The 27,426-nt window shown below is 43.0% G+C and overlaps 1 protein-coding gene and 1 long non-coding RNA gene across 12 annotated transcripts in view; one reads left to right on the forward strand and one right to left on the reverse strand.

The window, feature by feature from the left end:
- The window catches only part of Rgs20 (regulator of G protein signaling 20), an 89,713-nt gene extending 63,025 nt beyond the window's left edge, over positions 1-26,688 (reverse strand). For 4 of the 11 annotated variants that reach the window (XM_040741515.1, XM_040741516.1, XM_040741514.1 and 1 more), the window contains exon 1: positions 25,049-25,318. Coding sequence is in view for 2 of the 11 variants with exons in the window: in XM_021222910.2 (XP_021078569.1) it covers positions 26,391-26,636 (246 nt within the window). In the remaining 9 variants the exon portion in view is untranslated. Of the gene's footprint in view, positions 1-23,760; positions 23,888-24,345; positions 24,646-24,909; positions 24,932-25,048; positions 25,319-25,747; positions 25,877-26,390 lie in introns of those variants that run through there. The other 7 variants (XM_021222910.2, XM_021222913.2, XM_021222912.2 and 4 more) reach the window with 7 other exon arrangements.
- Positions 25,868-27,112, forward strand: LOC121138797. Its single transcript, XR_005875660.1, has 2 exons — positions 25,868-25,964; positions 26,068-27,112. It is a non-coding gene; the product is annotated as an uncharacterized LOC121138797 (long non-coding RNA).
- The last annotated feature ends 314 nt before the right edge of the window (positions 27,113-27,426 follow it).

Genomic DNA, 27,426 nt, shown 5'->3' on the forward strand with positions numbered 1-27,426 from the left:
TTTAACAGAATAAAAAGAAATCTCCATGGAGACACTGGTGCAGTGCTCTGACTTTTGGCGTGATAGTCTAGTACTTGGCATACAGTAGACACTTGAAATTCTGTGTGAATCGAGCTGTGTGTGCATGCCTATATATATGTGCATCAACAAATACATGCTTAATGTTCATACATGTCTGATCAATAAGCCAGCCTGTTCATTCTGATTTAGAGGAAAGAGATTTAGTTTCCAAAATATATCAGTTGGTACCCAGAAGAAAACATATCCCAAGCCAGTCATTTTGCTTTCACTTGTTTCTTGATGTGAAAGATGACTGGGAAATACAAAGAGACTACACAGGTTGAACAACCTTATCCAAAAATCTGAAAACTGAAATAAATGCTTTGGAATCTTAACTTGAGAACCAATATATGTCATAAATAGAAATGTCCATACCTGACTTCATGAACTGGATTGTGGTTTTTTTAAAAAAGCAGATGAGCTGGGGCAATGACTCAGTGGGCAGAACACTTGTCATGGGGATCCGAAAAAAATCGAAAATCCAAAACATTTCTAGTCTAAGCATCTCTGTTCAAAGATATTCAACCCGCATTCTTTTAAGGTCACTGGCACATTGGTGCTGCGTGTTTGTGTCTATCGCCAGCAGAGTGACAGATTGGTGATGGTGGTGATATCTTGTTTTTACCAATAAACCGTGTATGAAGATCAGAGGGTAGAACTTTCCCACTAGCCGACAGACAGACAGACAGACAGACAGGAAGTGAGATGTCTGGGCAGAGAGAGGAACATAGGTGGGAGGAAACAGGAACTTGGTCTGTTTTCAGCTGAGAAGTTGTCGAGGTAAGGTGTGGCTATGGCTTGCTCCTTCATCTCTCTGATCTTCAGACATGCTTGTACAAACAAGATATCACCACGGGGAACCCCACTCAGGCATCTGGTACCCATACCACTCACAGACTAGAACTAGTAACTCAGAATGCCCCTGAGCACATGTAAGCAGGGAAAGCAATAGCACTGCAAACCTGAGAAAGGAAAGGCTAAGGAAGAGGGAGGTCATCTTGCCAGTTTGCCGAACAGCATTTTCTCATACCAGGCATCTTGAGGAAGTCTGCCAGGAGGAATGAGTTTGGAAGGCTCCAATTTGGTGCCCTTGTCTACCAATAGGTTCTGTGGCCTTGACAGTGAAGCTATCTTGGGCCCAGATTTACCTACTCTGTAAACTGGAGGAGCATGATGATCAAGTTTTCTCCCTTTATAGGGTCTAGCATGGTTTAACTGTTCAAACATGAGAGAAGCCAGTTACAAGCCACACAGCACGTCAACTCATCAGTATTCAATACTTGCCCCTTCAAGTCGTCACAAACTGGCCAGGGGCCACAGGATAGAGTCTGTGGGTGATGGCTAACGGGAACCAGGTTTCTTCTTGGGATGATAAATGTTCTAAAGCATGTTGTGATGATGGTTCTATCACCTTGGGAATCTGCTTAACTCTGTGTAAGGGTGTATCATATCGCATGTTAGCCACGTGGGAATAACACAGCTTTCATAGGCCTGCATTTTAATTCAGTGCAAAGCGGGAGAATAGAAAAGCATCCACAGGAGCACAGGTTGCAAGGTCATGAGGTATCTGTGTGCTCTGGGCTGCTGGTTCCTGAGTCATCCTCAGTTCTATCCCAGGCATTTAAGATTCTGTGATTGTGTGCTGAGACACAGCACAGGAGATACAGAAAAATATCCAAGGAGGAAAACCAAGGAGATAAGAAAGACAGATTTGGTGTGCTGGCAAACAACTGTGACAAACCTCAGTGGCCTACACAGCATGTCCTGCTGGAGAAAGGACCCAGGGGAATCACACAGCCAGCATCAGCATCTTACAGCATCCACCACTCATCTCAGCCACAGTCGGGGAGGAGTTGCCCAACTCAGAAGGAAATGCCAACTCAAGTCTAGCACACTACAGATTGTAATATTTAGAGGATACTTCAATGTGTGTATTTGGCAAGAAATGTGCCAGGAAATACTTTTATTGAACATCACGCTGGGGCATTTTAGCACTTTCCCTTACAGACCTAAGTCTGCGAAGATGAGACTCTGTAAGCTCTTTTCTTGGAGAAAAGCACTTGACATACTTGCCAGTGATGGCATCCAGACTTTCCCATGTCGATGCTGTGCATCTGGAGAGACAGCAGTGCATAAAGCTGAACTAATGATACTTCAGGTTTTATTTAATAACAAACACCGTGAACATGTGCAATTAATGCCACATGATTCTCTGCTGTGCTCAGTTTTGCACACATTTCATTTCCATCTCTGGTTTTGAAGTTTAAGTAAATCTAGAGCTCACCGGGTATTATGCTTCATATAACCCAAAGAATGAGAATTGAAATCTGATGTGAATTGAAATCCTGCACAAATCCCTCTTTCTAATAAAGTGCTTGGAGTGAAGATGAGAGTGATGAAGCCAGCATCTTCTCCAGTACTGAAGTGCTACAAGGAGCATGGACTTCCAAGACAATGAAGAACTTCTGGGCTGTAATTTACTGTAAATTACTCTCCAGTTCCTCAGTACACTAGGCACTCAGGACAAGGGACCAGGCAACATTTGCAACCCGCAGATACATTTGTAAAGACAACACATTTTCCTTATCTGGAACCTTTTCCAAATTTAATGGTGTAGAAGTATCATCATCATCACTCTCTTTCTGATCCCCATGCTGGCAGGTAGTTACAACCAGGGCGACAGAGAAGAACTGTTTATAGTGAAATAAAGGGAGTATGTGGGACTCATCCCCCATGCCTATTGAGGATCAGGGCTTCCAAGGGCAGCTTGGAAGGTCATTGCCAATACCTTTGCAGCACTTTTTGGATGCATCAGCTCTTGGGAATAAAATTCCATGTGCCACCAAAGAGGGCCTATTGTGAAACCATGATGTCCCTCCAGCTGATACAGCAGGAAAAACAAGCACCCTCAATGGGGCTTCTCCCTCAGCTGCTGGTCCCAAACTCCCTGGAGTCTTTAGAGCTAAAATCTAGTTTGCAGGGATTTAGGGACCAAAGAAAACAAGTCGGCACCACAAGGAAGCAGCCAATAGATGGAAAATGAGAAAAAACTCTCTGGGGCTGAGAAAGCTGGGGGATAAGGGAAAAGTAACAAAGAGATTGAGAAAGAATGTGGCATGCTTAGCTATTAGATTAGCCCAACTGGTTACTAATTTTGCTGGGTATGACAAAGATATTGCAGCTTCTGTGTGGACAGTATTATTTAGAATTTGTGTATCATAGAATCATATGTACTTTTTACATAGTTTACTGAATTTATTTTTGACAATTTTAAACATGTATGAAATACATCCTGATTACTGTGGTCCTCCCATTTTAATTACCCTCTCTCTTTCACAATTCATGTCTCCATTGAGTTTAACTAGTATCTATTTTAATAACATGAGTTTAGAACTATTCATTGGAGCCTGGTGGCCTCCTCATTGGGGAGACAACTGAAGACGAAGATTGCTTCCTTATTCCACCAGGAGCCAACAGTGGGAATGGTTAGCTCCCTGTGATTCCCCTCTCTGACCCGTGATTGGCTGTTAAAGGTCCAGCGTTGTGCATGACCAGTGCAGGCAGCCACAGGTGTTGTGAGATCATGACCCCATGTCTGAGCAGTGCCCAGAAGACAGCGTTTCATAGCCATTCTTTCTCTTGTTCCTACCTTTTCACACTGATCCCCGAGACTTAAAGGAAATGTTATAAATGTCTTATCACTTGCCTGTCACTGTATCTTAGCAATGTGAGCAGCGGTGTGTTTCTGAATTTATTGCAAAGGCAATCTTCTCTGATGAAGGCAGGGGTAAGCTTATGGGTATAAACATACTTAGAAGACAGTCTGGTGCTATGAGAATTAGCTAAACAACAGTAGTAAGTTCGCTGATAGGGCCTAAGACTGCCTCAGCTATAGTTTTTGGTTCATTTGTTGTTTAGGTTTATAGTACCAGGCCTGAATTCCCTCTCATGGAACAGGTTTCAATTCTAATCAGAAAGCAGTTGATTACCCCCACCCCAATATTTGTGTCACTGCTGCACCAGTGAATACTCCTTATTTGGAAGGTTGGTACTGTAGTTCATAGGGTTCACAGCTAGGTAAGATCATCCATGCCTTTCTTCCTTAACAGCTTGCCTACCAGTCTTGCTTGTCCTGCAGAAAGACATCTTTTTGGTTCACTCTGTTGGTGCCCTTTTGTCTGTACTGTACGAGGACTTCTCTATGACTCATAATGGACTGTGAAATGTGTTGCATTACATAGAAATTCAGCATAATAAAATTGAACATAAAGTTTTGGCATAAATACCTAGCTTTCTTTATATTTTTTCCTATAAATTACATTAACCCATACAGAAAATTCTCTGTGATACCTGTGGATAGCAGCTTGGCCCTTCTAACATCGCATTGCGTCCACTGTTAGAAAGTTCTACCATCAGATGTGCTCTGTTATAGATGGTAAGAAGTAGCGGACTACCATCCTGTTTAAAGCTCTCAGGCTACAACGTGCTCCTCTGAAAGTTGTTTGAGCTCTTATGTGCAAAACCTCTGTGCATATTATTTCCCCATGGTCCTTCTTCATTAGTACTTTGGGGACTTGTTAATTGCCATTAAGTTTTCTTGCTAATATGAAACTGGACTCTCAAAGGAAAGTTTGGGCACCTTTGATTTTATTTCCAGTCCTTAGTTGGAATTTCCCTCTTTGTTTTAGTTTCCTTTCTGTTCCAAAAGTAAATCACTGTAAACAAAAGCAACTTTGGAACAAAAGGTTTATCTGGATTATGCTTCCAGAGATCACAGTCCATCACCGAGGAAGTCAGGACAGGATCTCAAGCAAGAAGCCAAGGCAGGAACCATGGAATAACACTGCTTGGTGACTCTCCATGGCTGGCTCCTAGGCTCATGCTTTGCTAGCTTTCTTATCAGCTCAGGACCGTCTGCCCACGGGTGGCGCCACCCACAGTTGCCTTGACCCTCATTAATTGGTAATCAAGACAGTCCCCCCCAGATATGCCCACAAGCCAATCTGACCTAGGCAATTCTTCAAGCAAGGCTTTCCTCTCATATGACTCAAGGCTGTGTCAAGTTGACAATTAAAGTTAATTAAGACAGCCTACCTTTAAAAAAACTTTCTATTTATTTTTATTATGTGTGCATGTAGTAGCCTGCTTGTCTGTCTGGGCACCAAGTGCTTGTGATGCATGTAGAGCCAGAAGATGACACTGGATCCCTCTGGAACTAGAGTTACAGGCAGTTGTGACCTGCCCAAAGTGGGTAATTGGAGATGAGTTCAGGTCCTCAGGGGGAGAAGCAAGTGCTCTTAACCACCAAGCACCTCTTAAGATCCCAGTCTGTCTTTCAAAAATTTTTTTTGAGATAAGAGTCTCACATTGTATCTCTGGCTGGCCTTTTAGACCAGGCTGGCCTCCAATTCATAGAGAACTGTCTGCCTTTGCCTGATGTCTGGCCTTGGAAATCAACAATAACTTATTTGAAAGTATACAGTCTCTGCAAGAAAGAATATTATTGTTTGAACTTCACATTCACTTTCACGTTGATTATTTAGAAGCCTCTTAATATTCTGTGGCTTTCTTTTGAAGGATTTAAATTTCACAACTGAATTAAGTTTCGGTTCTCTGAGAGGGGCAAAACAGGTGTCTCTCTCAACAAAGGGCTATTTATCAACAATGCCCCTTATTCAGGGATGAGGAGGAGAGCACACACAGTGCTCAAGGACAAGCCCTGAAGCCCCCCTTCTGAGTCATGTCCAGACTTAATATGTCCAAAACTGGTAAAACTAAACCTCAGCCAATGAAAAGTATACTAGTATAACTGCTGATTGCTTGATCAGCTATGCTTGAGATGACCTAACTGTTCCGGAAATTACTCTAGCATGCACATTCCTCTGAGGGCTGTTGTCATTTTGTACAGGTATCGACCCCTGCATGCGGTCATAGTAATAGATGTTCTTTGTTCTTGCATCCTATTTGAGTTTTGGGTCTTCCTTCAGCATTTGTGTAATATATCAGGGCTAGTCAAATTCATGCTGTGAGGGATAGAAGAGCACTAAATCTTTGATGATTGTATTCAATAACTTACAGCTGCCTACCCGATGCCAAAATCGGGGCTCTAGTGGGGACCACCAACCTTAGGATCCAAAATAGACTCCTGAATCATTTTCTGCTCCTCCTCCTATTTTCTTCATGACCAGACACACAGTGGTAATCTACCTACATCCAGGGAGTTGCTACAATTTTCTCTCTTGACCAGATGGTTGCATTTCAGGGGTGTATGTCAGGTCTGCACATTGCATCCATCCTGTCCCATCCCTAACAAAGGTTCTGTCTCTTGCCTACATGATTATAATGAAAACTTGATACACTCACTTGCTTCTATTCTCCAAAGATTTCCAGCTATGGTGGCAGAGTTAAGTAATCACCTCAGAAAGCCTCTAGGTTTAGACAGGGTTTTCTCCAAGGGTCAAGTGTTTGTAGTCTGGCCCCAGCACGTAGCAGTATATGGTAATTGGTCCTTTAAGAAATGGGAGACTGAAGAAAGAAAATGAAGAATATATCAGAAGATGGTAAGATCTCTCATGCTCATGGGGATTAGTAGGATTAACATAGTAAAAATGGCCATCCTACCCAATGCAATCCAGAGATATATTAAATCCCCATAAAAATCTGACACAACTCTTCCCAGATATTGAAAAGACAATTTTCATACAGGAACACACAAAAAACAGGACATCTAAAACATTTTTGATTAATAAAAGTACTGCTGGAGGTATGACCATCCTTATTCTCAAATAATAGTAGACAGCTATAGTAATAAAAAGAGAATGGTGGTACCATAAAAAGACATGTTGATGGGATCAAATTGAAGATCCAGAAATAAATTCAAACACCTGTGGACACCTGTTTTTTGATAAAGAGGCAAAAACTACACACTGGAAAAAAGACAGACCAGATAGGATGGTTGCATGTAGAAGAATTCAAGTAGGCCCATATTTTCACCCTGCACAAAATTCAACTCCAAATGGTTCAAAGACATCAACATAAATCCAGATACACTGAACCTGATAGAAGAGAGAGTAGAAAGTAGTCTTGAACCATCGGCACAGAAAAGACTTTCTGAACAGAGCATCATTATCACAGGCATTAAGAGCAATAATTAATAAATGAGAATTTGTGAATCTGAGAAGATTCTGCAAGGCAAAGGACACCATCATTCAAACAAAATGACAGGCTACAGAATGGGGAAAGCTTTTACCAACTACATATCTGATAGAGGACTAATCTCCAAAGTATATGAAGAGCTCAAAAAACTAGATATCAAAAAAAATAACCCAATTGAAAATGTGGAATAGATATAAACAGAAAATTCTCAATAGAGGAAATTAAATGGCCAAGAAAAACTTAAAGAAATACTCAGTATCATTAGTCAACAGGCAAATGCAAGTCAAAACTATTGGAGATTTCATCTTACACCTATCAGAATAATTTAAGATCAATAAAACAAGTGACAGTTCAATCTGGTGATGATGTGGAATAGGGGAACACTTACCCATTGCTAGTGGGAGTGCAAACTTGTACAGCCACTATGAAAATCAATATGGTGGTTCCTCAGGAAGCTGGGGATACATCTATTCAAGATTCAACTATACCAATCTTGGACATATACTCAAAGGACATTGATGGTTTGAAAGAAAATGACCCCCAAAGGGAGTAGCACTATTGGGAGGAGTGGCCTTGTTGGAGGAAGTGTGTCACTGTGTGGGTGGGCTTTGAGGTCTCTTTTGCACAAGCTGTACTGTGTATGGCAGTCAGTCCACTCCCTGTTGTCTTCTGGTAAAGATGTAGCCAGCACCAGGTCTGCTTGAATACCACCATGCTCCTTGCCATGATGAGGTATTAAACTTCTGAATCTGTAAGCTACCACCTCAATTAAATGCCATAGTCATGGTGTCCCTTCATAGCAATAGAAACCTTAACTAAGACAGACTCTACATCCTGCCATAGAGAAACTTGTTCAACCATGTTCATTGTTGCACTATTCATAATATGCAGAAATTGCAAAGAAACTGGAAGCTCCTCAAGAGATGGATAATAAAGATGGAACATTTATACAGGAGTATTATTCAGCTGTTAAAAAATGAAATAGCTCCTGCTCCACTGGAGGACATGCAGGCAGCCATAACCCTAGGTAAGGCCCCTGCCCCACAGACTGCCACCACTCCCTCATTGCCTATCCAACCTACCCACAACCACCCCTCCTTTCCTCATCACCACATCCCAGCTGACAACTCCAATGGAATCCCTTGCCCCACCAGATGGCACACTGACCACCAGAACCCCAGGTAGGCTGCTTGCCTGTGGACCACCCCATTCTCTCAGTTCCTACCAACCCTACCCCCAATCACTCCTCCCTTGTTGTGGTATTCTGTTTTCCAACTCCAATGAATGCCCCCTGCTAGACCAGAGGCCATGCGGTCCACCAGAACTACAGATAATCTGCCTGTCCATACTGTTCCTGCTCAGTGCCCATCCAGCCTGACCCCAATTACCTCATTCCTCACATCACCATATATCTGTGGAGAGCCCTTGGTTAGACCAGAGGCCATGCTGGTCACCAGAACTTCAGCCTCCAACTCATGGGGAAATCTCCTGTTCAACCAGAGATGACCATAGTCATCAGAAGTCCAGTCCCCAACTTGGGTGGAGATCTACTCAATCACAGGACAATCTGGCCAGAAGACCAAAGAAGTAACAGAAACCAAGGAACAACACACCCATCCAACATTGCAAACACAGAAATTGGCACCATGGCAAACCCAGACCCTTGATGCCAGTGTAAGAACCCAATCAACCGCCTTTAATCCCAGCACTCGGGAGGCAGAGGCAGGCGGATCTCCGTGAGTTCGAGGCCAGGCTGGACCGACAGCCTCCAAAACAATACAGAGAAACCCTGTCTGGTAAAACCAAAAAAAAAAAAACCCAATCAACAACAGTCAGGGCAATATGGCACCACTAAAACCCAGCTATGCTACTACAGCAAGACCTCAATCAACACAGCTGAAACACAAAAAAAATGACCTTAAAAGCAATTTATGAAGATGATAGAGTTCCTTAAAGAGAAAAATGAAAAGAAAAATCCCTTAAACAAACAGGAAAAGGCAAAAATTGGAGGAAATGAATAAATCCCTTAAAGTTAAGGAAGCCAAGAAAATACAAATAGTTGAAGGAAATAATTAAAACTGTCCATTATCTGAAAATAGAAATAGAACTAATAAAGAAAGTACAAATTGAGGGAATTCTGGATATGGAAAATCTAGGTGAGTGAACAGGAATTACACATGCAAGCATCATCAACAGAATACAAGAGACTGAACAGAGACTCTCAGGATTTGAAGATATGATAGAAAAGTCTCAATTGAAACTCTAAAAGCCAGAAAGGCCTGAACAGGTGTCCTGCAGACTCTAAGAAACCACAAACTATTACACCCAACAAAACTTTGAATCACCGTAGACAGGAAAAAAAAAGATATTCTATGATAAAATCAATTTAAACAACTTCTATCTACAATTCCAGCCCTACAGAAAATACTAGAAAGAAAACTCCAACTTGAGGTTAACTACACCCAGGAAAACACAGGAAATACATAACCTCACATCAGCAGAACCAAAAAAGGAAGAAAAAAAACCACACGCATACAACCAGAATCACCACCACCACCACCAACAACAAAATAATAGGAATTAATAATCATTGGTCACTAATATCTCTTAATGTCAGTTGACTCAATTCCCCAATAAAAAGACACAGACTAACAGAATGGATGCAAAAACAGGATCCATCCTTCTTCTTCATACAAGAAACACAACTCAACATCAAAGGTACACATTACTACAGAATAAACGGTTGGCAAGATTTTTCAAGCAAATGACCTAAGAAGCAAGCTGGTATTAGCCATTCTAACAACATAGACTTCAAATCAAAATTAATCAAAAAACATGGGGAAGGATATTTCATACTCCTCAAAGGAAAAATCCATCAAGATGACATTTTAATTCTTAACATCTACGATCCAAACACAAGGGCACCCACATTTGTAAAGGAAATACTACTACAGCATAAATCACATGCCAGCCCTCGCACATTGATAGTGGAAGACTACAATACCCCACTATCACCGAGGGACAGGTCATCCAGACAAAAATTAAACAGAGAAATTCTAATAAATTTCATCAACCAAATGGACCAAAAGAACATTTCACTCAAGGACAAAATAATATAACTTCTCAGCACCTCATAGACTACTCTCCAAATTTGACTACATAATCTGTCACAAAGAAAGTCTCAAAATAACCTTCTGCATCATGATAGAAGTTCTAGCTGGAGAAATAGGACAACTGAAGGAGATCACAGGGATACAAATTGGAAAGGAAGAAGTAAAAGTATAGTTATTTACAGATGATATCATAATATACATAAGTGACCCCCCAAAATTCTACCAGGAAACTCCTACAGATAATAAGCACCTAGACTGAAGTGACTGGATACAAGAGTAACTAAAAAAATCAGGAGCCCTCCTATACACAAATGACAAGTAAACTGAGAAAGAAATCAAGGAAGCAACACCCTTCACAATAGCCACAAATAATATAAAATATCTTGGGGTAAATCTAACCAAACAAGTGAAAGACCTGTATGACAAAAACTTCAAGTCTTTGAAGAAAGAAACTGAAGAAGATAGAAAGATCTCCAATGCTCATGGATTGGTAAGATTAACACAGTAAAAATGACTATCTCACCAAAAGCTATCTACAGATTCAGCAACCCCCATCAAAATTCCAGCACAATTCTTTACAGACTTTGAAAGTACAATACTCAACTTCATATGAAAAAAACAAGAAACTCAGGATAGCTAAGACACTCCTGTACAATAATAGAACATCCAGAGGCATCACATCCCTGATTTCAAGCTATACTACAGGGCTATAGTAATAAAAACTGCGTGGTATTGTCATAAAAACAGACAGGTTGATCAAAGAAACAGAATAGAAGATCCAACATAAACCCACACACCCATGGATACTTGATTTTTAATAAGCTAGAAATACACAATGGAAAAAAGATAGCATCTTCAACTAATGGTGCTTGTCTAACTGGATGCTGACATGTAGAAAAATGCAAATAGATCCATATCTATCATTGTGTACAAAACTCAAGTCTAAGTTGATCAAAGACCTCAACATAAAATGAAACACACTAAACCTAACAGAAGAGAAAGTGGGGAATGGGCTGGAATGCATCAGCACAGGAGACAACTTCCTGAAGAGAACACTGATAGCATAGGCACTAAGATTTACAATCAATAAATGGGACCTCATGAAATTGAAAAGCTTCTGTAAGACAAAGGATACCATCAACAGGACAAAACAGCAACCTACAGAATGGGAAAAGATCTGCACCAACTCCATATCTCAGAGAGGGCTAATACCCAAAATATATTAAAAACTCAAGAAACTAGACATGAACAAAGCAAATAATCCAATTAAAAAGTGGAGTATAGGTCTAAACAGAATTCTCAACAGATGACTCTCAAATGGCCAAAAAATACTTAAAGAAATGTTCAACATCCTTAGACATTAGGGAAATACGATTAAAAATGACTCTTAGATTCTATCTTACACCTGTCAGAATGGCTAAGACCAAAGACACAAGTGACAGCTTGTGCTGGAGAGGATAATAAGCAAGGCGAACAATTCTCCATTGCTGGTAGGAGTGTAAACTTGTACAGCCACTTTGGAAATTATTATGGTGGTTTTTCAGAAAACTGGGAACCAATCTACCACCAGATTCAGCCATACCACTCTTGTGCATATATCCAAAGGATGGATATTCAATCATATCACAAGGACGCTTGCTCAACTCATAGCAACTTATTTCATAATAGCCAGATCCTGGAAACAATTAGATGTCCCTCAGCAGAAGAGTGGATAATAAAAAATGTGGTATATCTACACAATGGAGTACTACTCAGCTGTTAAAAATATCATGAAATTTGTGGACCAGTAGATGGAGCTAGAAAAAATCATTCTGAGTGTGATACCCCAGACCCAGAAAAACAAACATGGTATTTATTCATTTATAGTAGATATTAGCTTGTTAAGCAAAGGGTAATCATGCTACAAGCCACAGACCTGGAAATGCCAAGTAAACAGGAGGGCTCAAGGAGAAACACATGAATCTTCCAGGGAAGGGGAAACAGATTTTGAAGGTGAACTTGGGACAGGAGGGTAGGGATGGCAACAGGAGGGTTCAGGTGGTGGGGGTGGTAGAGGGAGAGAGTACTGGGAGAGACTTCTGAAATTGGGGGACATTTTGGGGACCAATGTAGAAACATACTGCAATGAAACCTTCCTAAATTTTTTGAGAATGACCCTAGTGAAGTCTCCTAGTAATGGGGGACATGGAGCCCAAACTGGCCATCTTCTATAACCATGCAAATCTCCCAGAAGTGTGACTGGGACATCAACTCAGCCATAAAAACTTTGACCTGCATTCTATTCTGCTGGCCTCCCCAGACCTCAATCAATGCCAGCAGCATACTCTTGAGCCTGCCTTAGATATTTTGTAGCATAGCATAACCTAATACAAGGGCAATGGCCTGAAAAGAATAATAAAAACCTACTGACTTAAGATGTGGGCTAGCTTATGCTCATCTTCCTGGGAACTTCAGTGCCAATCCATGACACTAGAATAAGCCTACATTTCTTATTAGAGCCTCCTTTTCCCTAGCAGTTTCCAATGAATGCACAACCCCTCACCACACACACACACACACACACACACACACACACACACACACACACACACTTCCTTGGCTACAACAGCAAATGTATTATACTGTCCTGGTTATAATTTGTCAACTTAACACAAGCTACAGTTATTTGGGAATGCATCCATCAGACTGGCCTGTAGGCGAGACTGTCAGGTATTTCCTTTTTATTTCCTTTACATTTTTTTCCTTTTTGGGGAGATAGAGATACAGCTCTGACTGTCCTGGAACTCACAATTTAGACCAGGGTGGCCTCAAACTCACAGAGATTTGCCTGCTTATGCCTCTCAAGTACTGGGATTAAAGGTGTGTGACACCACACATGGCAAAGAAATCTGTAACTGGTTGTGATCCGCTACTTTAGCACTGGCTGAATTTTCTTGATTAGTGATTGATTTGGGAGGGCTTAGAGTACTGTAGGTGGGGCCATCTTTGGACAGTTAGATGTCAGATGTATAAGAAAGCAAGCTAAGGAAGCCGTGGGGATCAAGCAAGTCATGTTCCTCTGTGGCTTCTGCTTCAGTTCTTGCCTCTGGGTTTCTGTCTTGGCTTCCCTCAATGGACTGTGACCTGGGGTATGTAAGCCAAATAAACCCTTTCCTCTCCAAGTTGTTTTTGGCTAGTGTTTTATCAAAGCAATGGAAACTTAAGACACATGCCTTCCTCAAGTCTTAGTTTTCAGTTAATTTGGTGATTTTTTGTTTTTGGTTTTGTTTTTTGAGACAAGGTTTCTCTGTGGCTTTTGAAGCTGGAACTAGCTCTTGTAGCCTGGTTTTGAACTACAGGGATCCACCTGCCTCTGCCTCCTGAGTGCTGGGATAAAAAGGCATGGGCCATCATCTCCAGGCTCATGGTCCTTTTTTTTTTAATCACTGGAGAAATTCAGACTCCCAGAATCCCACAAGGTCCCTGATGTCTGTAAGTTGGCCTACAGGCAGACATGAATCCCGGTATTTTAGCTCCATGTTTGGAAGCACATCACCACCACACAGAACTATGCTAGTCGTATCATAGGTATGCACTAGCCACAGTTAGACAGAGTTGGGTTATTTTTGGGTGGCTATCAATGAGCCTTTCCTCAGCACATGTACAGTTTTTTAGAATTGGAGAATGGAAACCTTATCCCTCCACATCCTGATTGTTCCCAAGGCATCTCTACGGGCTGAGATGATGGAATGTTCTGATTTGATGTGCGTAGGGAGTACATGAAGTAGTCTTTGTTCCCTGACTCTTTCATTGTATCAAAATATACACTGAATTTTAGTGCCCTATATCCTATATATAAAGTAAATATTTACAATAAAATCTTAAATCAGCTGAATACGGATGGAAAAGGTGTTGTGTGCATGTGAGTGAGAGATGAGGAGGGAGCAAGGGAGGGAGGGAGGGAGGGAAGGAGAGAGAGAGAGAGAGAGAGAGAGAGAGAGAGAGAGAGAGAGAGAGAGAGAGAGAGAGAGAGAGAGAGAGAACAAGGCACTCATACAGGCATGAGATCATGAGATTCAGGAAGAAAATCCTGTATTACTGCTTTTGCATTGCTTTAGTGAAATACATGAAAAACAGTTTAAATGGAATTATTAATCTTAGCCCATGGTTTTAGTTGGTGGTCTTTGTGGACACGGACTCTGGTCCACAGCAAAGAAAACTATCAAGGTAGCCAAAGTATGTGGCACTCAGCTCCTGGCAGACAGTAAGCCAATTGAGACTGAGAGGATCCTCTGGAAGATACACCCCCCAGAGACCCACCCCCGGGGGCCTAATTCCTGTAGGTAGGTTCCACTTCACATTTCATTCACCCTCCAAAATAGAACCACTAGCTGGGGCCCAAGAGTTGAACACAGGGCCACACAAAAGGATAAGTAAAAAGATCATGACCAGTTTCAATAAAAAGCTAGACAAAAGTAAATTAAATTCCATCTCCTTTCCTGTTGAGGTGGTGTGGTTCTAAGAAGGAACGCCTTAAAAACTGCTTCTGTGTGATTAGGTGATTAGTGTCAAGTTAAGAAAAAGTAGATTCTATTTCCAAGACAGAAAGAAGAAGAGCTTTGGGAATACATAGGAGTGATCCCACAGCTGAAGCAAGTGGGTTTTGAAAGTACAAAGACAGGCCTACCCGTACACACCTCAAGGAAGCTATGTTGCTTCCCCCAGTCTCAGTGTACTTGGGAGACACCCTCAGTTAGCAACCCTGAGACACAAAAACTGGGGAGAGTTAGGAGGATGGGAGAACCTGCCCAGCCCATGCACTGAAAAGTGGAATGTGGCCAGCAATGGCCCCTTGAGTAAAAACAAAGCTTGTAGACACTGAACATTTGTTCAATTCAGGCTCAGCACTAGCAAAAACCATAGGGAAGAATCCATAGTTCAGCAGTCCACTCCTACCATATGTCTGTCTGTCTCCAATTTTCCAGAGCCTAGAAAAGATGTTGCAACACTTCATAATTTTTTTATTTTTTCCTTTTATTCTTTCTTTTTGCATCTTGTGTTTATCCTTGCTTTTACTATACTGTCAATAGTATTTTATATAATCATATTTTTATTTTATTATCTCTCATTTTCCCTCATACATTTATTTAAATGTTTCTATCATTTTTATCATTATTGGGTGACATTATCTCCTTTTGCTTCAGTTTTTATCCCTTTTTCTTTCAAAGGAATTTTAAGATTTATTTTATGTGTTTGAATAGAATGACCTCTTAGCTGGAGTTTCTATTGCTGTGAAGAGACACCATGACCATGGCAACTCTTACAAAGGAAAACATTTAATTGGGGTGGCTCATTTACAGTTTAGAGGTTCAGTCCATTATCATCATGATGGGACATGGAAGCATGCAGGCAACAGGAAGTAGACTGTCTCATTGGGCACAGCTTGAGCATATATGAGACCTCGAAGCCCGCCTCCACAATGACACACTTCTTTCAACAAGACCACACATACTCCAACAAGTCCACACATGCTAATATTGCCACTCCTTTTTGGGAGCCATTTTCTTTCAAACCATCACAGGCCCCCATAGGCTTATATATTGCATGCCCAGTCCCCAGTTGATAAACTGTTAGGAAAGATTAGGAGGTGTGACCTTGTTAGAGGAGGAGTGTCACTGTAAGGCTTTGAGGTTCCAAAAGCCTGTACCAGGCCTGGTCTCTCTTGTTCTTCCTGCTGCCTGTGGAACATGATAGGAAGCTTTCAGCTACTTCTCCAGCACTATGCCTATCTGAATTCCTCCATGCTCCTCATCATGATAACAATGGACTAAAACTCTGAAATGGTAAGCAAACCCCCAGTTAAATGTTTTATTTTCTAAAAGTTGCCTGTCATGGTGTCTCTTCTCAGCAATACAGCAGTGACCAAGACAATGAGTGCTTTGTCTGTATATGTATCACATATGTGCTCCATGCCCAGGGAGGTTAGAAAAGAGCATTTGATTCCTTGAGTTGGAGTTATAGATGGTTTCAAACCACCATGGGAATCCACTCCAGGTCCTCTGCAAGAGTAACAAATACAAATGTGTTACTGTGAAACACATTTCTTGGTATAGTAATCAAAAGTTCATGTAAAATGTAACATTTTGGTTCTTGGACACAGATTTCATATAAACTAAACAAATATATTCTCTTAACTCATATTTATGCTTTTCATGGTTCATAAATTTGAAAACAGATACTAGAAAATGAGGAAAATAATAAAGTCCTTTATTTTATGATATTTACTCAACAAATCCAGATTGAATTTTTCATTTCTTCTGGTTTTGTATGATTTTAAACCTTTCACACTTCCTTTTTATTTTTTACACCAAATTTATTTGTAGGGATGAGTTGTGATGCCATGGTGTTTTTTTCTTAATGTTACACAACTTTATTCAAAACCCCAGAAGCGAATTATTTGCAAAACTTAGCTCTAGTGAGAATCTGGTAAATTCCAGATTGATGTATAACAGGCCTTGACATCTGTTCATAGTTGTGTGGAGTTCAGTCCTCCCTGAATGTGCCAGAGTCATGAAGCCTGTGCTCAGGCTACAGAAATGCAGAGGGCAATGTGCCTAGGCCTCAGGCACACAGAGGAGAAGCCACTGTCCTTGCTCCAGATGGGATAGTCCTTCCTGCTGTCTGCCTCCAGGATTACTGCTTTCACCTCAGATTTAAAGTCGAATCTAGGTGACCCCCCCCAACACATTATCACAGTATTTTTTGAAAAGAAGTGAATGATATAGGGGAAAAAGCACGTTGGTAACAGGACATTGAATGTACAACTAAGTATATCTAAATAATTAGTAGAGATAATGTTTAAATAACTTACAGTCCCTACAGATGTTTCCTTGTAAAGGACAAAGAAATTTTCTTTATAGAAAATACAGTTAGTGTTTTCTTAATGTTTCTTTATACTGTTTTCTTATAAACATTGGCTATAACAAGAAGGCTTTGCTGATGTTGTGTTACAGTCTCCCCTGAGATTGAAAATGTTCCATGGTTCAGGGAAGCTCCTTAAGCAGGGAGGTAAACAACTCAAAAGAGCTTCAGGAAGTCCCTGAAACTGACCAGTTTCACTAGGCCCCTCCCTGCCAGAGTAAGCAATAAAAGTTGCAAAGATTCTTAGACAAGGCAAGCTGCAAAGACAACTCGGGAGACCAGACAGGTGTCTACAAGAAGCAAAAACCAGCCCAGATGCCTAAGACGGGTTTAAATCAACTGGGAAGGACAGGGTCAAAACTGTTGAGCACCTGCTATGCAGTGTATTCCAGGCACCCAGTTTTGTGAGCTGTCACCATGCTGAGGTGGGCTTTGGTGGTGAGTTGTCTTTGTGTTGTTTCTGCTTCTATAAGTAACTCCCATCCATATTTCTGTAAGTAATCTCAATAAAACTCAGGTTTCACTGAACTTTGATGGTATCCATACTGTGATTTGTCAAGGTCTTCCTATCTGGGGTGCATAGACATGTATGTGTGCTGCATTTCTCCAAGAAGTTTTGTCATACAACAATAAATAGTGACTATTATCAATGTAATTTCCCACAACTAAATTTTATCTGAATTCTTCAGATTCAGGGTAATTTTTTAAAAATTATAAATGACCAATTATTTGGCAAAATGTAAATTTTTGATTTATTCAGAAATAGTTTCTTAGATATAAGGTGATGGCTACAGACTTTTATATTTCAAAACCTTTCTCAGAACCATGTTTAAATAGTAAAAAAATGTAAATTTTTCACAAAACAAAATTATGTCAAAGCACAAATGTTTAAAGTCATGCATGATCCAATGCCAAAATAGTTACAGATAGATACATGCTGGAGGCCTGAGTCTTTAATTGCTTTCATGGACCATGGTCTGTATGCTTACTAAATGTTATGAGAATTATATGCATTTGAACTCAGAGGTTTGCAATGTAATAAATAGAACAAAATTTGAAACCCAATTTTCTTTATTCCAATCCTAATATTTTTAATAATAGAGCTATACTATAAAGCCTAAGAGCTTCTCCAACATTTAACAATCATAGATACATGTCTATCTTATAGTTACAAATATTATAAATATATTATGCATTTTCTGAGTTCTACAAAAAACAAGCGATATAATAGAAAGATAAAACTGTAATGTAGCCAAGTAATGGTGGTACCATTTCCTTAATCACAGCACTTGGGAGGCAGCGGTAGGAGGATCTCTGTGAAATTGAGGCCAGCAATGTTGTTTACAAAATGACCAGGACAGCCAAAAATACAGACAGAGAAGGTTTATCTCAAAAAAAACAAATAAATAATTATGTAATGTAATTCCAAGGCAGAAAAAAAGAAACTTCTCATAGATGATTATTTTGAATTTCCATATGAAGTTAAGAATTTGGCACATAAGAGGCTGTGAATGTGTTGAGCTGAGGAACACAGACTCAGAGAAAGCAAGATGGCACCTTGATGTGTGGGGGCTGAAATATTCTATAGTTTGATCTTGAGCAGAGGTGATTTCTTGCCCAACCTCAGGGAAATCTGGCAAAACCTAGAGATGTTTTGATTGTCATGACTAGGAGAGCTCTACAGACACCCAGGGGTAGAGGTTGGGAATGTGTTATACATCCCATGGAAAAGACCTTCACAGTAAGCAACAGTTTGAAATATAGGATTCCTGAGGTTGGGAGCCCTGACCTAAATGGCAATTAGAAGATGGCATGCCTATGTATCAGGTGAGCACCTCTTTCTTCCCCAAAAGGGTAACCCCTACAGCTTGTGGATCTAAATTTCTTTATAAGCATTAGAACATAGATAAAGAAGCCAGCATAATGCTACAGGCCTGTAATCCCAATACTCAGGAGACCAGAGTTGGAGGATGAAAAACTTTATGTTCTACTTTTTAAAAACTCAAATAGGATGAATAAAGAAAACATAAGTGCAATTTCATATTTTTTTCTGTGTTGGAAATCAAACCCAGAGCTTTACACTTGCTAGGTAAGTGCCCTATAAATGTGCTAACTCCCCAGCCCCTTACATTCACTTTTAAACACTAGTCTAATCTTGTTTCCTTCATTGCTAATTATCAGCAAAACCTATATAGAAATTAAGAAATCTCTTAGTTCGTTAAATCTCATTATCTCCTCACTATCGGTCACCAGTCATTTATAGGTTTAGAAAGGAATATGATTTTTATTATCTTTGTATCTGACCATATAGCCCTAAAGGAGTTACACGTGTTTCATATTTGGGGCTGGAGGTGTAGTTTAGTGATGATCACAACTGAATACGTTTGAGGCCTTTCATTTCATCCCAAGCACGAATGTGCTCACACACGTGCACGCACATACACATGCACACATGTATCTCTCCACACACACAAGTGTGTGTGGTGTGTGTGCAGACACAGTGTCAGCAGGAGTTGTTATTCTTGACACAGCAGTATAAGATGTGTGATGCAACTCTGAGCAGTTCACTCAGGGACACAGAAAAGACAAGCCAGATCCCAGGCCTGTTTTCTCATTGTTAGATAGAGAAGTACATGGCACAGCTCCACGTCAAGTCAAATTACTGTGTAATTTTGTTTTGGTTTTAAATGCAAATAGCAATATGAATTTGAAGGGATTTTACAATTTAGAGTTAAATTAATTACTCTACAATCCAACAGTCAACTGGCTATAATAACTTGGGAGAGAGCTCAGGTGAAATAGCACTGCTGGGCAAGGCAGCTCCTTTCTTGTGTTTCACAAATGATCCCCAGTACAAACAATCAAATCAGCAGACTAGAATCAAGGCAATGTATTCTGTGAATCCCTAGTACTGGAATACCTTGAGCATTCCAACTGGAGGGTCATTGAAGTCGATTGTGAGCAGCCTCTGCCAGAGCCCATTCAATTGTGCTAGAACTGACTTACCCATGCAGCCATGTCCAAACCCCCAAACTCTCAGCTCAAGGTAACATTCAGGGAACATTTCAGACAGTGCTGGTAGCCAGTGACTCACACTTATTGTACTAAATGCTAAACTGTGACTCAGAGTGAATCCATTAACTGCTGAATGGCACTGGGCTTACTTGAATAGATGCTCACATTGTGAGTCACCTGCTGTGTCCCAAAAACCATCCTTCAGAATTCCACTTGGACAGTGATTCACACGATAATGGCACTGTGACCTGACTTGACTAACGCATGTCATTTCAAAATTCTTTTCTGTGGAACTGACATGGGAGCACGCTGGAAAGTCACCCCTGCTCAGTGCTAAGAATGTGTAGGCTTCCTAAGACGCAAAGTCAAGGGCAACATTCAGCCTGCACAACAGAAAGAACCATAGTTTCCTTCTTCAAGGGTGTAGGCACGATTCCTAGAAATACCTTCCCCAGAAATCACCCTGTTCCTTAAAATAACTTTGTGAGAGAAGACACCACCATGAAGTTGCTCAGCTGTTCCTGTGAGGGCTGCTGCTTTATGCTGACCTCCACACCCCCTCACAGATAGTGAATGTGACTTCAGAGAAATACAGACAAGAACGCACAAGTGGGAACACACAGTGGAATTTTAAGAACCGACATTCCACATCACTAGCTAAGTTCCTACACTCAAACAGGCAAGGTTTTCTCTTTCACTCGCTAGTCCACAAAATGGGGAAGAATTCAAAATGTCCTGTGTAATTGTAAAGGCTTTGCCTAAAAAGCTTTCTCATGGGAATGATCTTCAGACATCTGCTTGTCCTGTGACCTCTGTGATCATGTCTTTACAATACCAAGTACCAACTTAGTGTTGAAGCTAACACATACTTTATGTTTTTTCGTTTACATGCACCCTAGTCTCTTGTTTGTGAAAGGAGTCACAAATCTTCAGTGCCATTTGTGAGAGCTATGAGAAAAGAGTAAGAATTCTAACCTCCCTACAGCCCCCATACCTGAAAACCTCAACTCTCTGAATGTTTCCTTGCTTATAAAATGAAGAAGCTAGAGTAAGTAACTGGGTTATCATAATCCTAAATTTTCATAGCTTTTGGAGTGACTTCTTAGAATTCTCAGAAAAGTTAACCTGTCTAGTTCCTACAGTAAGTCTCCAAACCTTCTTAAATAAAAGACTAAGTACCTTATTTCAGTGACAATATTGGATATTTTGTAAATACCATGATTTACTGTGTAATTTTTAAATGTGTGTTTAGCAAACTCTCTTTCTGTTTTCTTGAGGCCAGGCCTCATGTAGCCTAGGCTGGCTCTGAACTTTCTATATAGTTGAGCATGGCTGGATCCTCCTGCCTTCATCTCCTGTGAGCTGGGATTACCTGCATGGATACCAGTGGTTTACTTGGTGCTGGGGCTTTGTGCATTTAGGCAAGTGCTCTATCAACTGAGATATTTCCAGCCCCCATAAACTCAACTCTTTAAAATATTTATTACTACCATTTTCTTTTTGTATGTAGTATATGGGAGGGGTGCTCAAGATAATGGCCCACGTGGAGGTCATAGGACAAGTCTGTGCAATCAGTTCTCTCCTTTCCGCCTTTATGTGTGTTCTTGGAATCCTGGGTTTAAACTCAGGTCCTCAGGCTTGCATAGTAAGTGCCTTTAATTGCTCTAACATCTCATCAAACCCAATTCTTTTTTACTTATTAATTTAAATTAGAAACAAGTTTGTTTCACATGTCAATCCCAGCTCCCTCTCCCTCCCCTCCACCCCTATCCCTCCCCACAAGGCCCCCCAACCCCCACCCAATCCCCATTCCATTCCCCAGGGAGGGTCGGACCCTCCATGGGGGATCTCCAGAGTCTGTCATTTCTTTCAGGGCAGGGCCTAGGCCTTCCCCCCCCAAGAGTCTAGGCTGAGAGAGCATCCCTCATTGTGGGATAGGCACACAAAGTCCATTTGTATGACAGGGATAAATACTGATCTACTACCCAAGGTCCCATAGACTGCCTAGGCATCCTCATTGACACCCACATTCAGGGGGTCTGCATCAGTCCCATGCTGGCCTCCTAGTCATCAGTCTGGGTTTCTAGAGCTCCCCCCTTGTTCAGGTCAGCTGTTTCTGTGCCAAACCCAAATCTTTTTAAAGAATAAACTCCTCTTAAAATGCTGTTTGATGCTTATATGAAAATATATCATAATTATTCATAACGAAAGAGTCCATGTGATAAAAATGAATTGTATTTAAATTTAAATATCGAGAGAAAACATTTACTGCTTCATGATTTTGACAATCAACACCCATTTTAGTGTGTAAAACATACTCTTTATATCACATGAACATAGACCTCATGTTCCTGATCTTTATGTCTCTCTGTCTCTCTCTTTTATTTTATTTTTTGAGACATGACAAAATGTTGCTCTCTTGATCTCAAAGCTTAACTTTTTCTTCCTTAGCTTTGAGGAGTTGGGGCTAGTGATTCATGTATATGTATACCTTCATGTCTTTAGATTTTTTAACTCCACTAAGTCAATGTAGCATCAATACAGCAATAGTATGAATAACTTTTAACAATACTTCTCTTTTATTTTATGACTCTGTATGTGGGAACACCACAAGTGTACCCAGTGCCTGCTGAGGCAAGAGGGTACTGGATCCCCCAGAACTAGGGTTACAAGTTGTTGGGAGCAGCCAGCACTGGTGCTGGGAGCTGAACTCTACACGAGCTGCAGCATATTCTCTTAAACTGTGCCATCTCTCTAGCCCTATGACTGGTTTTTGCATAGCATGAGCTCAGAAATTGTACTGTATTAATTTATCAAAGGTAGGCCACTCCTCCTTTTGCAGATGATAAACTAAAGCACAGAGAGATGAAGTAACCACTTAAAGTCACACAGCTTGGTTGGGATTTGAGACCACAGTAACAGATTGAAGGAAAGGCTCTTCACGTCGTAACGTTTGCTGATTTAAGTTATAAAAGATGCACATTAACAAACAGAAGATAAATGGGATGAAGCCTACAAAAGCTAGTTAATAAAAACAGTAAGTAGTGTGTATTCAGATTGTTCCAAAGCACTTAAAGGTAAGTGTCATTTTAGCACAAATGTTCTTGAGGAAGTCAGGCAGTTCAGTGAATGTGGACCTTTGTTTAGTAAAGGAGGCAAATGAAAGAAAGCCTTTAGCAAACCTTGTCATCAGTGTCCCTGAAGAAGGGTACAGACTGGCCAAGCAGAGGTGGTGGTAGGAAGTGATTGATGCTGGAGCTCCCCACTTCCCACATTTCTGGAGTTATCTGGAACCCCATAACCCCGGAGCATTTCTGCTAGCTAGTGGGTTAGGGGCTATCGCCAGCATCCAGAGCACTGACTGCTGTGGCGACTGGCCTCCAGGCCCATCCGGACAGCTATCTGGCTGTGAAGCCAGGAACCCCAAGAGAGTGGTAGGCCTTCACAAAAGTCTATGGAAGGAAGAGAGATTTCCCTTCCCTCAACATCCTTCAGGACAGAAATCCTGCACCACTACCTTCTACGCGCTGTGGCGCTGTTCACCATCTGGGGACGCAGAGGCAACAGATGCTCCCTCTGGAATCCCCCAAGCTGGGTCCCAAACACCTTCATCCCGCGTCCATCAGCCGCTGGGCTGTGTGAGTCACTAGCTGCTCTCACCCAGGGTTTCCTTGCTTCTTGTCGAATGCAGGAAGCTCCCAACCTATCCCAGCCCCCTAGAGCCACCTCTCCCGGCGCCCCACCTCCAGACCCGCGTGGGATGGGTGGGTCGCAGCGCCCACACGCTCCTCCCCAACGCCCACCTCCGGTCGCCCACTCCCTGTGTGTGGAAATCCTGAAGTACATTCAAGCCTCTCCCCATACATCCACCCCGACCCGGAGCCACCTCTGCCGGGCCGCTCCCTTACCTACTCTAAGTAAGCAGTGGTTGGGGATATTCACAGGCACCCAAATCTCCGAAAGAGCCCACCCTTGTCCCAGGGAGCTGACTCCCTTGAGGTCCCTAGCCAACACAATTCTTCCAAGGCCCAGGGCACCAGCTTACAAAGAGCTGACTCCCCATCCATCGCTCACCTCGCAGCCTCTCCCTTACCACCCGTACCTCCAGTCTTCGCCGCCTGAGTGGCCCGATTGGTTCCAAAGCTCCTCCGAGTGTGGAGAATCTAGTGCCAGGCCTGCTAAGGAAAAGCCCCCAGCGCCGGTCCCTTAAACAACTACTGTTGTGTCTGCTCAGTTGTCCGGTGCATGCAGACGTCTGGGGTGCGTGCAGACCTCAGACCACTCGGAGTGCAGTCTGAGCTCCCACTTCCCACCCAGATCTGCTGGCTCGCCTGGGCTGCTTCTCTGAAAGGGAGGTGGTGCGTTCCCGGAGTGCCACCTCCTTCCCACCTGCGCTCAAACTGCTCGCATCCGGCTCTCGGCCACGGGCATGTCCTTCCCACAACTCAGTGAGAGCGCTTAGGCTTTCCCAAAATGCTTGGCACGGCCAATATGCACTTTAGACCTTGATTTCTCGTCCCGCACTGAATCTCAGGCCCGGGACCACCTGCTTGGTGGCTCTGATATTTGTTCACGATGATTCGAGCCTTCCTTCAGACACTGTCATGCTTCTAATCCACAACCCACTCGCGATAGGCATTGACTAACCCAGGGGAAGATCACTAACCAGGGCTTTTACCACTGGGCAAGTAGGGACTGACGCCTCAGGGTCCCTCGAGCGAGCCCACCCTCGGGGTTCCTTCCAATGCCGGGTCCAGGGCTTCAGAGAGTCTAAGAGGAAGAAGGGTACAACGCCAGGTTCTTACCAGGCTAGGGTCCACTGGACTAGCCGGAGGGGAAGCGCTGGCCCTCTGGCCTCCGTTGGCCGTGCGCATGCGTCCAGAGTGTGCCTTGGTTTTCTTTCACTAGCAAGCGCGGTTCCTACTCCACCCGCGCTGGCTCCCTGCCTCCCGCCTTTTGCTGCGCGTCTGGGTCTAAGCTCCGGAGTCTTTCTCTCTTCCTCCTCCTTTCCCTTTTCTGACTCCTCTCCACTTCCACGCTCGCTTTCCCAGGCTTGGACACTCCCTCGGCTCGCCTCCTACTGGCGGCGGCGCGCAGCACTCGGAGGCTGGGGGCATTCCGTAGTCCCAAGGCACGCAAGAGGAGCACCTACCTAGGTTCCTCTTTTCCAGTAGCACCGAAAGAGTGGGTGCGATGCGGAAGGAGCTTTGAGGGTTCCCGCAAAGCCCTCTTTTTTTATTCTCTGGCCTTAGCCTGCGCGGGTCTATTCAGAATGAGTGAATGAGTGCTAGGACCTTGTGAATGAAGTGAGGCTGGGGGTTCAGCGCGGGTATGAAGGGGAGGCGTCGTGAGAGGAGCAGATGCTCTGTACCCTGGGGCGTGCCTGTGAACTGCGGCCTCTGCGGAACAATTCCTGCAGACGCCACTCTTCCCGCTGCCCGAGAGCTACCAACCTCTGCTCCCAACTCGTTTGGTGTAGTTCTCTCTCTAGACGGTGGTCTCACCTGGTTCAGGTCAGCCAGAGTCGGATGGTCCCACCTGGCGACTGGGATGGCGGGACAACCTAAGCCTGGACTCGGGTCTCACGCAGTCTCTCTGACGCCCTTTTTCCCCTTAGGACTTAGAGAAGGGAGGAGAAGCCCTGTGCGGCCGCGCCACCTGACTCCTAGCTCTGAAGACTCCCAGCGCCCAGGTCCCGCGGCTCTCAGAGTAAACCTTGGGGTGCGCCCCTGGGGCAGTACGCCTGAGCTCCGAGGGCTAAATTAAAGCAGCAAAGTAACCTGACACAAAAATAACCCCACGTCATTTCCTCCCTCTCTTGCAGAGAGGGCAGAGCAGTTCGAACGTCAACTCAACCGCGGGCGGTGGCGAAGCGCTGGGATGTTCTACGAGCCAGGCTGGGGGAAGGAGCTGCAAAGATTCTCGGAGGCGTCAGAGGGCTTCCTCCCGCTTCTAGGAACTGCATACAGGGAATGAATGGCTTGGGAGAAAGCAGCTTCTGGTGCCTCCGCGGATGTGGGAGTGTCAGGGAGCCCAGTGTGTCCAGTTTTGTGCCGACTGGGTTGAGTCAGTCGGTGTTAGAACGAGTGGGAAAGGCTGGGGCCACGGGAGACCGAGGATGAGTTTGGTGGAGTCCCCAGTACTCACGGACTCTGGCGAACTCCTCCCGGAGCAGGGGTCCTCTTCTCTGGACTCTGGATTTGGAGTTGTCAGTTTCAGACGACGACCCCTCGGAGTTCGGCCTGGCATTGAGGCCGCGAGTAGGAGCAGGAGGCGGCGGGGTCGTGGAGAGCGCCAGAAGGCGGGCCAGGCAGGAAGCTGAGGGGAGAAATCCCAGAGTCGCGGGCTAGCCACAGGAAGAGGACGCCGCAGAAGACCCGAGAAGAATCGCATGAAGCTGCAGGACAGACGAGAAAGGTGGTGGAGCTCCTGACGGCGGGAGAGTCTGGGAGCAAGGCGAGCGGCGGGAAGGGTGTGGGCAAAAGAGAGAAACAAACCCAACACATTAGGCTCTTGTCCAGTCAACTACTTGAGGCCCCTTGATGAAGCATTTTGAGAATTTACTTTGGGGGTGTAAGAAAGCTTGGTGAAAGCAACACAGAAAGTGCGAGGTCAGAGTCTCCCTTCACTTCTCTTTAAAATGATGCGGTTCTACGCTGTGGCCCCTGGACCAGCAGCTGTTGCCAATACGCAGAGGCTCCATAGCAAAGCAAAACTTGAGTCCCTACCCCAGCCTAGTTCATGTACATTAAACGTGGCATACCTGTGTAAGAAGGTTTACGTTCACAGATAATTTCTGCAATTCTTCCCCTTCCATCATCGGAATCCTTCTCGATGTGTCCTTTCCCAATAAATCATTACCTACCCGAGACAGTGATACACTTGGTCACCTGGTCCTACTGGAGTTGCTATTAAGTGAGACCTGGATGGTAGATGCAGGTGACTGGAGAATGCCAGACCCGCCTTAGGCTTTGGGGAGAAAGCTAGCTAGCCTACTGGCCTCAGTGTTCAGCAGAGTGGAGGAGACCAGGGTTCGCTTTTGTAAGCATTTCTACTGCAGGCCTCTTTTCTGATCTCCATTTGTACAGCTTATTCTCAGAGTTCTTATACTTTCTATGTGTTCCTAGGAGACTTAGGCATTAAGGGAGGGTGAAAGTAAACATGTTTGGGGGGGGGGGAGTTA

The sequence above is a fragment of the Mesocricetus auratus genome, unplaced genomic scaffold (genome assembly GCF_017639785.1).
Source record: "Mesocricetus auratus isolate SY011 unplaced genomic scaffold, BCM_Maur_2.0 Super-Scaffold_6730, whole genome shotgun sequence".
NCBI lineage: Eukaryota > Metazoa > Chordata > Mammalia > Rodentia > Cricetidae > Mesocricetus > Mesocricetus auratus.